Source organism: Mchenga conophoros, linkage group LG23 (assembly GCF_057382185.1).
Source record: "Mchenga conophoros isolate Kocher_MC1m ecotype Shallow Benthic linkage group LG23, M_conophoros_male_GT1.1, whole genome shotgun sequence".
Lineage (NCBI taxonomy): Eukaryota > Metazoa > Chordata > Actinopteri > Cichliformes > Cichlidae > Mchenga > Mchenga conophoros.
In genome coordinates, this window is record NC_140547.1 from 49,156,681 (window position 1) to 49,168,665 (window position 11,985).

General features: G+C 44.1%; 1 protein-coding gene and 1 pseudogene across 2 annotated transcripts in view; both read left to right on the top strand.

The window, feature by feature from the left end:
- LOC146548226 (NACHT, LRR and PYD domains-containing protein 12-like) overlaps positions 1-11,985 on the top strand; it is a 242,249-nt pseudogene that overhangs the window by 151,728 nt on the left and 78,536 nt on the right. The window lies entirely within an intron of this gene.
- Positions 958-7,657, top strand: LOC146548230 (NLR family CARD domain-containing protein 3-like). Its single transcript, XM_085266205.1, has 3 exons — positions 958-1,231; positions 5,630-7,400; positions 7,480-7,657. The coding sequence occupies exons 1-3, from the start codon at positions 958-960 to the stop codon at positions 7,655-7,657; spliced, it is 2,223 nt and encodes a 740-aa protein (XP_085122331.1).

The following is an 11,985-nucleotide window of genomic DNA, read 5'->3' on the forward strand; positions in this document are numbered from 1 at the left end:
AAAATCACTCAGTAGGATGTTTGTTCTAATTTGCTATGAGCTCAGAGCGCATCGAAAATGAAACTAATAGGCTATAAAGAGAGATATGAACATATTTAGAACTTACCGGAATGAAAATGTCTGGAGCACCAACAGATATTTGGAGATGGAAGAGAGCTGCACGTCAGCTCATCTCACAGCTGCTATCCAGGCTAGACGCCTTCGTTTGGTAACATCGATACACGAGCTGCCTCATGTCGCTTCCAGGTTGGGAAAGCATAAAAAGACAATCCAACCTTATTCCCGTGCCGGTCGTAAGATCGAACATTGCAGCCGAGCACACAGCAAGTACGAACCATGGCTATGCTATCGCTCCTAGCTTAGACCCCCAAAATGGTGAATCGGGCCAAAATCCTTTCCACGCCCACCCCCGTGACATCACGCTCCGAAGCCCTATAGTGATGTGTTGTGGTGCTTTGCTCCCACCCCTTGTGTTCCGTGTTTTCGTCTTCCCTTCGTGTAATTCTTCATATTCGTGTACTGTTAGTTTTCCCAGTTTAGGTTTTTGCTTAGTTTCCATGCTCACCTTCGCCATTTCTGTTTGTATCACCATGTGATGAATAAACTCACTTGCATCTGAGCTGCCTGCATAAAGGGTCCTTTGATAATTTACACACGGCTCGCAAACCGTGACAAAAACACTGGAAAAATTGGGCTGTTCTAAAACGTTTGACGGGTAGTGTATATATTTAGTTTATATATTTTCTTTATTTATAATAGTTTGTTTTATATTGTAGCAAAGTGTTACTTGGATACTTCTCTATGTGCTTCTTTATGTGCAATTTTGTTGCATTCTGAGCCTTAGAAATTTATTGTGATGAACTGCTGTTAGAATCAAGTTAAATTCTGATAAATCAGACAATTACCTCTCCAGCTGTTGTTACAGTCTTTGTTTATCGGGTCCTTACAGGGTAAAAGATGACGACACCTAAAGAAATCCTTCTGGGGACTTTGGAGGATTTGGAACGTGATGACTTTGAAAAATTTAAGTGGCATCTGAAGAACGGGTCTGTAGAAGGTTTACCAGCAATCCCAGTGAGTAAACTGGAGAATGCAGAGAGGACGAACATAGTGGATCTGATGTTTGATACCTACTCTATCAACACTTTTGAAGTTGCTAAAAATCTTTTGGGGAGGATAAACAAGAATGATCTGTTGGAGAATTTAAATAAAACCATCCCAGAACCCACAGGTAAGTCAGGGAATGACTAAACAAAAAATACATAAACAATAAAAACCTTAGTTAACATTACACAGATGCCATTAAAATCCATATAAATAACAAATCCAAAACACTTGCCAACACTTTCAGGAGTGAGAGACTGCAGAAAGCCAACAGTTTATGTTTTATGCATCTGCACAAATAACCTCCTGTGTACACATGAATATCTGCTCTTTGGGTTGGTTTGATTAAAATGGGACCAGCAGCAGGTTTTCTGCCCATTTTACAGATTTATATTGTCAGATTGGTTTTAGAGCTGTTTTATCAACATAAATGAGGCGACAACAACAGTTTGGGACACGTCACAAATATGATCAAAGTGCTTTCTCTTAAATCTATTTACCAGTTGAAGGTAAAGTTAAAAAAATGGCTGCCATTTCTTTCTGCTGTTTGGAGACCCAAACAAAAAAATGCCCAGACAGTAAATGCTTTTTATTATGGTTGATAAACAGGACACTAAGGTGATTGGTCAAAAGTTGGAGGAAAGCCACAGTTCTCCTTATTTGACTGAAATCCACCATTTCAGCTCATGTTTTTTCTTCTGCAGCTTTCTGGGAGATTCCACTTCAGCCTTCTGCTGGCAACGCTCCCGTTACCAAGCTTCCCTTAGGCAGCATCATTAGAAGACATAGCATACATTTACACTGCTATGCAGATGATACCCAGCTCCATCTGTCCATGAAGTCAGATAACACACACCGATTAGTTAAACTGCAGGAACGTCTTAAAGACATAAAGACCTGGATGGCCGCTAACTTTCTGCTTCTTAATTCAGATCAAACTGAGGTTATTGTACTCGGCCCTGAAAATCTTAGAAATATGGTATCTAAGCAGATTCTTACTCTGGATGGCATTACCTTGGCCTCCAGTAACGCTGTGAGGAACCTTGGAGTCATTTTTGACCAGGACATGTCCTTCAACGCACATATTAAACAAATATGCAAGACTGCTTTCTTCCATTTGTGCAACATCTCTAAAGTTAGAAATATCCTGTCTCAGAGTGACGCTGAAAAACGAGTTCTGTCATGGTCCTGGGTCGTTCAGCGTTTTGTTTCATTTTTGGTATCACCTTGTGTACTTTGTGTTAATTCTGATTTTGTATTAGTTCTTAGGTTGATCTCTACCTGTGTCTTTCCTCTGTGTTCTGTTCGTGTCCCCGAGTTTGTGTTGTAAAACAGTCTGTTTCCTGTTTTACTTTGAAGGTTTGTGTCTCGTCTTGTGAATTAGGATCAGCTGTGCTCCCCTCCTGTGTGTCATTCCCTCATTACCTTGTGTGTATTTATAGTATGTGTCTGCCTGTGTTCCTCGTTGTGTCGTCTGCATTACTGTGTTAATCAGTGTTACTACTCGTCTCTCTATCCAGCCTTCTTTGTGTCATCTCTGTGTATTCCCCGCTGTCCTTATGTTTTCAGGTTTGTCTGTTACAGTGGCAAAAGTATTCGGCCCCCTTGAACTTTTCCACATTTTGTCACATTACAGCCACAAACATGAATCAGTTTTATTTGAATTCCAGGTGAAAGACCAACACAAAGCGGTGCACACGTGAGAAGTGGAATGAGAATCATACATGACTCCAAACATTTTTTACAAATAAATAACTGCAAAGTGGGGTGTGCGTAATTATTCAGCCCCCTTTGGTTTGAGTGCAGTCAGTTGCACATAGACGTTGCCTGATGAGTGCTAATGACTAAATAGAGTGCACCTGTGTGTAATCGAACAAGGCCGAACAAGGAGAGCGCTGATCAGAAATGCAGCCAAGAGGCCCATGGTGACTCTGGACGAGCTGCAGAGATCTACAGCTCAGGTGGGGGAATTATTAGTCGTGCACTGCACAAAGTTGGCCTTTATGGAAGAGTGGCAAGAAGAAAGCCATTGTTAACAGAAAACCATAAGAAGTCCCGTTTGCAGTTTGCCACAAGCCATGTGGGGGACACAGCAAACATGTGGAAGAAGGTGCTCAGGTCAGATGAGACCAAAATGGAACTTATTGTTCAAAATGCAAAACGCTATGTGTGGTGGAAAACTAACAGTGCACATGACTCTGAACACACCATCCCCACTGTCAAATATGGTGGTGGCAGCATCATGCTCTGGGGGTGCTTCTCTTCAGCAGGGACAGGGAAGCTGGTCAGAGTTGATGGGAAGATGGATGGAGCCAAATACAGGGCAATCTTGGAAGAAAACCTCTTGGAGTCTGCAAAAGACTTGAGACTGGGGCGGAGGTTCCCCTTCCAGCAGGACAACGACCCTGAACATAAAGCCAGGGCAACAATGGAATGGTTTAAAACAAAACATGTCCATGTGTTAGAACGGCCCAGTCAAAGTCCAGATCTAAATCCAATCCAGAATCTGTGGCAAGATCTGAAAACTGCTGTTCACAAACGCTGCCCATCTAATCTGCCTGAGCTGGAGCTGTTTTGCAAAGAAGAATGGGCAAAGATTTCAGTCTGTAGATGTGCAAAGCTGGTAGAGACAGACCCTAAAAGACTGGCAGCTGTAACTGCAGCAAAAGCTGGTTCTACAAAGTATTGACTCAGGGGGCTGAATAATTACACACACCCCACTTTGCAGTTATTTATTTGTACAAAATGTTTGGAATGATGTATGATTTTCGTTCCACTTCTCACGTGTGCACCACTTTGTGTTGGTCTTTCACCTGGAATTCCACTAACATTGATTCATGTTTGTGGCTGTAATGTGACAAAATGTGGAAAAGTTCAAGGGGGCCGAATACTTTTGCAAGCCACTGTAGTTTTTCCAGTTTAGGTTTATGTTTAGTTCTGCCCTCACCTTGGTTTGTTCACTGTAAATAAAACCTCACTCGCATCTCCACCACTGTCTGCAACTTGGGTCCTCATTTAACTCCACCGCACGACTGCTGCCCCAGCCGTGACAAGTTTATGCATTTATTACGTCAAGGCTGGATGACTGTAATTCATTATTATCAGCAAGTCCTAAAAACTCGCTGAAAAGGCTTCAGTTAATCCAAAATGCTGCAGCAAGAGTCCTGACAGGGACTAGAAAGCGAGAGCAGATTTCTCCTGTATCGACTTCCTGTTAAATCCAGAATTGAATTCAAAATCCTGCTCCTCACATACAAGGTCTTAAATAATCAGGCCCCATCTTATCTTAATGACCTTGTAGTACCATATCCCCCTATTAGAGCACTTCGCTCTCGCTCTGCAGGCCTACTTGTTGTTCACAGAGTATTTAAAAGTAGAATGGGAGGCAGAGCCTTCAGTTTTCAGGACCCAAAAAGATAGTTGGGGTTTTTTCTGTTGTATTATTGTAGGTTCTTTATCTTACAATATAAAGCACATTGGGGTGACTGTTGTTGTTATTTGGAGGAATTAATAAAAAAAACTTTTATACTTGAAATTCTTTCATTTATTCTACATATTTATTCATCACTGGCTCCATATTGTTGTTTATGTAATATGTGAAATGTTGCTAGTATTGATTTGGTGCTGTATAAATAAACATAATTAAATCAAATGTGTCTCTATAAAACCTGCCCTCAGTTATAACCCAAGTGTCAGGGCTCAATGGCTCATGAAAAGGAATGGAGTCAAGCACAGAACCAAAAAACGGAGGCTGAGTGACTTTTAACAGAAATGTATTTTACTAGATTTCTTGACAGAGAAAGCTGAATCACGGCTAAATTCAACAGCAAGCGAGGTATTATGAGAAGTGCAGAGCTGAGGCCAGAACATAAGCTGAGGCAGGTCAAAGGAACAACAGGGGCAGAATCGGGCGAATAGAAACTATCCAGGATCACTGGAACAAAGGAGATAATAATCAGAGTGGTCCACAGTGTAGTGAATGAGTCCAAGATTTAAAAACTAAGAGGTGTTACGTGGCTGCAGGTGGAGATCAGCTGGAGGAGGAGATGAATTAAATCTGGGTACAGAGTGAGATGTGGGTGCACAGGGAGGCAGGCAGCTGAGGATGGCAGTTTGCAAGAGTGAGTTTTCCCAGCAGTGGCAGGCCAGAATCCTGAGGCGTGACTTATGGCGAGAGTTGGAAGATGTATCCAGGTGCCGACTAGGGAACAGGAAAAGAGGGTTACGCGAAACAAGCTGAGGAGCACAAGACAAAATGTGAGGCAGAGAACTAACTGTGGTAAGCAGACAATCTGGAGAAGGTTCATTGTGAGTGCTGCTCATAAATACTGCCGGAGTAATTGGCAACAGGTGAGGAGCACGGAGGAGTGAGGAGGGCTCCACCCAGGCGAGGAGAGCTGATGCTGTGGAAAGTTACTCAGACTCACCCGGATCATGACACCAAGAGTCCAATGAACTGAACACATAACCACAGTAACCAGAATGCAGTTTTCTCATTTGTGTCATTTGCTGTTTATTCATGCAGAGATTCTCACTGAGTGTCAGCTCAAACTCAAGTCAGACCTGAAGCAGAAGTTCCAGTGTGTGCTCGAGGGGATTTCTACAACAGAAAACCCGACCTTCCTGAGTCAGATCTACACAGAGCTCTACATCACAGGGGGAGGGACTGCAGAGGTCAATGATGAACATGAGGTCAGACAGATTGAAACAGCATCCAGGAAACCAGACAGACCAGAAACAACCATCAGACAAGAAGACATCTTTAAACTCCCACCTGGAAGAGATAAACCAATCAGAACAGTGCTGACAATGGGAGTGGCTGGCATTGGGAAAACAGTCCTAACACAGAAGTTCACTCTGGACTGGGCTGAAGACAAAGCCAACCAGGACATCCAGTTCATGTTTCCATTCACTTTCAGAGAGCTGAATCTGCTGAAAGAGGAAAAGTTCAGCTTGGTGGAACTTGTTCATCACATCTTTACTGAAACCAAAAAAGCAGGAATCTACATCTTTGAAGACTTCCAGGTTGTGTTCATCTTTGATGGTCTGGATGAGTGTCGACCTCCTCTGGACTTCCACAAAACTGCAATCCTGACTGACCCTAGAAAGTCCACCTCAGTGGATGTGCTGCTGATAAACCTCATCAGGGGGAAACTGCTTCCCTCTGCTCGCCTCTGGATAACCACACGACCTGCAGCAGCCAATAAGATCCTTTGTGACATTGTTGACATGGTGACAGAAGTCAGAGGGTTCACTGACCCACAGAAGGAGGAGTACTTCAGGAAGAGATTCGGAGATTCGGAGCAGGCCAGCAGCATCATCTCCCACATCAAGACATCACGAAGCCTCCACATCATGTGCCACATCCCAGTCTTCTGCTGGATCACTGCTACAGTTCTGGAGTTTGTCATGAAGAACAAAGAGAGTCAAGATCTGCCTAAGACTCTCACAGAGCTCTACCTACGCCTTGTGCTATTTCACCTAAAAACGAAGGACATCAAGTATGATGGAGGAGCTGAGACAGATTCATGCAGGAAGATCATTGAGTCTCTGGGAAAACTGGCCTTTGATCAGCTGCAGAAAGGAAACCTGATCTTCTATAAATCAGACCTGACAGAGTGTGGCATCGATATCAGAGCAGCCTCAGTGTACTCAGGAGTGTTCACACAGATCTTTAAAGCTGATGAGTGTCACATGTTCAACAACGTTGTTTACTGTTTCATCCATCTGAGCATTCAGGAGTTCTTTGCTGCTCTTCATGTCTATCTGACCTTCATCAACTCTGGAGTCAACCTGCTTAAGAAACAATCTCCTCGCTTTAAAATCTTCCAGAAAACACTTACTGTAAAAGACTTCTACCAGAGTGCTGTGGACAAAGCCTTAGAGAGTCCAAATGGACACCTGGACTTGTTCCTCCGCTTCCTCCTGGGTCTTTCACTGCAGACCAATCAGGATCTTCTATGCATGCTGACACAGACAGGAAGTAGCTCACAGACCAATCAGGAAACAGTCCAGTACATCAAGAAGAAGCTCAGTGGGAAACTGTCTGCAGAGAAAAGCATCAACCTGTTCCACTGTCTGAATGAACTGGATGATCGTTCTCTAGTGGAGGAGATCCAACAGTCCCTGAGATCAGGACGTCTCTCCACAGATCAACTGTCTCCTGCTCAGTGGTCGGCTCTGGTCTTCATCTTACTGTCATCAGATCTGGATGAGTTCGACCTGGAGAAATACTCCCGTTCAGAGAAGGCATTTTTGAAGCTGCTGCCAGTGGTCAAAGCATCCAAGAAAGTGCTGTAAGTGAATCTATGAACAAATATGTTTAATAATGCTAGATGAATAAAATAATATGTCTCCATTGTTATTCTTCCTCAGGCTGAGAGATTGTAAACTCTCAAAAAGAAGCTTTGAAGCTTTGTCTGAAATTCTCAGCTCCCCATCCAATCATCTGAGAGAGCTGGACCTGAGCTCGAACTACCTGCAGGATTCAGAATTGGATTTGCTGTGTGTTGGACTAAAGAGTCCTGACAGTAAACTTGAAACTCTCAGGTAAGGATACAGACGTTTTGACACTTTTTGACTCTTAAATCTGTAAGTTTATCTTGATGCGGACGTTCAAAGTCAGCACAATTTTCCTTTTAAGTTCCTGAGTTTATATTTTTGACTGTCAGGTTGTCTGGACAGATGTTTTTATTTTATTTTATTTTTTTACTTGTCCCTAAAGTCAGAACTAAACCCACATGTAGATGACTTTCTGTTACTGGAGCAGCCTTCCTGAAGACAGCAGTGTGTTTTCATGCTTTTAAAGCCAAACTCACCTTTCAGACCTGGCTTTCATTTATTATCTATTTTTGTTTGTTTATTATATATTTATTTCTACTGTTTAACTACTGCTCACATCTGTTATCCTCCTTTTTAATTGTTCATTTCTTTTTACCCAGTGTTTCTATATTGCACTTTGTATTTGTCATCTATATTTATCATGCACTACTTTGCTCATTTATTGTTTGCTTTTAATGTTATTAAATTCCGGTCCTTTGGTATTCTTTACGGCCAAAAAGACACGGCTCAAAAGTGGTCTTTTTACTTTAAAAAATTATCTTTATTTTACATATCCGGATATGGAGACCTGAACACACAACCCCAGGTCTGAAGCACAAAACAGGAAGCCTAGTCATTTATATAGACGTCACACACACTTTAAGTTTCGATCAAACACTCTGCTTAGTTTCACTTTTTGCCTGCAAAAGCATGTAATTTCCTGTCAGTCCTGTCGGCACAGAGTGTACTCAGAGTTGGGCCTTTCTTATAAAGCAATATAATCAGCATATAAGTATTTAAGATTATAAATTTAAACCTCAACAATGTTCTTACCTGGTCTCTGGTTTGTTTGTTTGTTTGTTTGTTTGTTTGTTTGTTTGTTTGTTTGTTTGGTTTGCTCAGTTCTGTTTTTCTGAGGTTTTTAAGTTATTAAATTTGTAACTGTAGTGATTTGTGTGTGTGACAGAGAGGCACTGCCAGGGATTTTTGACACAAGTTGTTCTTGTAAAATCAGTCTGTGAAGGTTCTCAGACATCCAGGTCATCGTAGTCTAAGAAGCTTGGAAAGAAAAGCGTCTGGACTTCCTTGAAGATGTTTCACCTCTTATGAGAGAAGCGTCTTCAGTTCTAAGAGTCAAATGGTGGAGTGGGGCAGTCAGTGAAAGGGCAATGGTGGTGGCTCAGGGTTTGTATGTTTGGGGGGTTCAGAGGGAAAAGATGAATGCAGGTCTGGAGTTGGTGTGTGAGAGCAGGGAGTGAATCTGATCAAACATGAGTGTCATGAAGCCTGTTTGCAGTTATTTGCACTGTTTTCCACTCTGGATGTTGTTTCTGTTCAGCTGTGAGTATAAAAGGCTCCATTCTACAACCTGTTTGTGTTAGTTGTTCAATAGAAACATTATTTTGTGCTGATGTTGCACTTCTTTTAGTCACAACCAAAGAGTTTTTGAAGTCTGCATCAAACTGATTTAAATGACTTTTGAATATTACTTTAAATACTTTAGATTTAAAATTCTGATAAAAGTTTAAATACAAAGATCACTATATTCTAATGTTTTGGCTGCAGTGTGTTTTTGCAGACAGGTATAACAGAACAGCTTTAGTGTTTAGATTGTTTAAACTTGAGTATGAATTTATACAAAATGCAGCAAGAGATTAAAAAAAACGTTTGATTATAAAATCGACTATATTGGATTCCTATCGATATCGGACATGAAAAGTGGCATCGTTCCATCTCTGCTTTGATTAGAGACACAGCTCTGTGTTTTCCAATTTGTCATTTTGAAAATTTACATTTCTTCACTGTTGAACAGCAGAAATGAGACTTTCCCAGGGAGGGGTCACTTGCCCCTCCCTTCCTTCCCTCCCCATCTCTAGCTGCCTCCCTCTTCCCGCTCCACCACAACCACCCACACATGCAGGGCCTTGGAGTAGGGGTATGTCACCAGGGTGCAGAGGAGGCTACCCCCCCCCTCTGTCCCCTTCTGGCTGCCTCTGCCTCAATTTTATCCCACAACTTAGACATTCACATTACTCACACTCTCATTACACATACATATAGGATCTTGGGGGTGGGCACGATACACGGAGTCCAAAGTACCATCAGGGTGTACACCCCACCCCTGGCATCGTTGCCCACCTCTCAATTTTAAATACACGTAGACATTGAGGGCTAGCAGGAGGGACCATGCGCTTACCTGCTGCTCTCTGGCAGGTAGCTCCATGCCCTCCTGGGTTTTAACTGCACCTTAGAACACACATGCATCAACATTACAATGAGCGGGTGGAGGGAGGTTTGGAGTCTTCTCTCACCCCCATTCTCTGCGACCTGCTGGAGCGGGGGGGCTAGGAGGAGTTGGCCGTCCGACTGCGGTCTGGAGTGTGGAGCCTTCCTGCTGCTGCAGAGTCGGGGTGGTCTGCCTCCCCCCACCGCAGGGAAAAGGGAAACACCACCTGGGTCTGGGTGCAGTCCCCCCCTCCAGGGGCGGGGGCACCTAGACCCGGTTTGTAGAGTACGCTTGGGGAGTGTGATCGTGTGTACAGCGTCTCTTTATGTCTGTCTCCACGTTGGTTGAGTGTGGAGTGAGTGCATATGAGAGCATGAGGGTGGGATGGATGTTTGTATCTGTGTGTGCCTGTATGTCTGTGTCTATATGTCAGGTTGGGTATCAGGCGCCACCTCTCTGGGGACATCTCAGGCCCTCCAAGGTTTGGAGGCCTATCTCCCCCTACCACCACTTCCCCTGCCAGTGGCAGACTCCCTCAGACTTCGGTGCGTTGGTGGTTCTTTGTGTCCGGGGATGGGCGTCCAGGCACACACCGGCTCACTCCTTGGCGGCCGCTTATCGGGGCCTGGAGCCTGGGGCTCGCTCGGGCCACTTCGGAGGTGGGGTGCCCCCGGCCTCTCGGCCTGGGGCTCGGTCACTCAGGCGCAGCTGGCTGCCGGCGGAGCTCACGGGCGCGTCACTGCAACTCCCCCTGGCTTCTGCTCCGCGGCTGCTGAGTGAGCCCTCATCTGGGACTCTCCTCAGCTCTTTCCGGGACAGTGGCGCAGCTGCCCCTCTGTTGGTCTTCTTTGGTCTCTTGTGTTCTGGGGGCCTCTGGATGTCTGGAGTCTTGATCTCCTCCACACCTGCTTCACGCCCTGGAGGACGGGGCTGTGGCCCCCCCCCCCACACCCTCTAGCAGATTATTACATGAAGGAACCTTTTAAAAAACAAAAAACAAGCGCGTCCATGCTCACAGGTGTACACACGGGTGATCACACCCACAAACTACACCCTTTTTGGCTCCTACCTCAAAGCACACTGTGTTCTGTTGATCTTATGTGCTGCACAATAATGTTTAACATTTAGTATTTACTGTCATATTCCCATATACAGTGGGGCAAAAAAGTATTTAGTCAGCCACCGATTGTGCAAGTTCCCCAACTTAAAATGATGACAGAGGTCAGTAATTTGCACCAGAGGTACACTTCAACTGTGAGAGACAGAATGTGGAAAAAAAAATCCATGAATCCACATGGTAGGATTTGTAAAGAATTTATTGGTAAATCAGGGTGGAAAATAAGTATTTGGTCAATAACAAAAATACAACTCAATACTTTGTAACATAACCTTTGTTGGCAATAACAGAGGTCAAACGTTTACTATAGGTCTTTACCAGGTTTGCACACACAGTAGCTGGTATTTTGGCCCATTCCTCCATGCAGATCTTCTCGAGAGCAGTGATGTTTTGGGGCTGTCGCCGAGCAACACGGACTTTCAACTCCCGCCACAGATTTTCTATGGGGTTGAGGTCTGGAGACTGGCTAGGCCACTCCAGGACTTTCAAATGCTTCTTACGGAGCCACTCCTTTGTTGCCCGGGCGGTGTGTTTTGGATCATTGTCATGTTGGAAGACCCAGCCTCGTTTCATCTTCAAAGTTCTCACTGATGGAAGGAGGTTTTGGCTCAAAATCTCACGATACATGGCCCCATTCATTCTGTCCTTAACACGGATCAGTCGTCCTGTCCCCTTGGCAGAAAAACAGCCCCATAGCATGATGTTTCCACCCCCATGCTTCACAGTAGGTATGGTGTTCTTGGGATGCAACTCAGTATTCTTCTTCCTCCAAACACGACGAGTTGAGTTTATACCAAAAAGTTCTACTTTGGTTTCATCTGACCACATGACATTCTCCCAATCCTCTGCTGTATCATCCATGTGCTCTCTGGCAAACTTCAGACGGGCCTGGACATGCACTGGTTTCAGCAGCGGAACACGTCTGGCACTGCGGGATTTGATTCCCTGCCGTTGTAGTGTGTTACTGATGGTGACCTTTGTTACTTTGGTCCCAGCT

Coding starts and splice junctions, on each gene's coding strand:
- LOC146548230 (XM_085266205.1), top strand. CDS start 958: ATGACGACACCTAAAGAAATCCTTCTGGGGACTTTGGAGGATTTGGAA. Junction 1,232..5,629: donor AACCATCCCAGAACCCACAG/GTAAGTCAGGGA, acceptor TTATTCATGCAG/AGATTCTCACTGAGTGTCAG. Junction 7,401..7,479: donor AAAGCATCCAAGAAAGTGCT/GTAAGTGAATCT, acceptor ATTCTTCCTCAG/GCTGAGAGATTGTAAACTCT.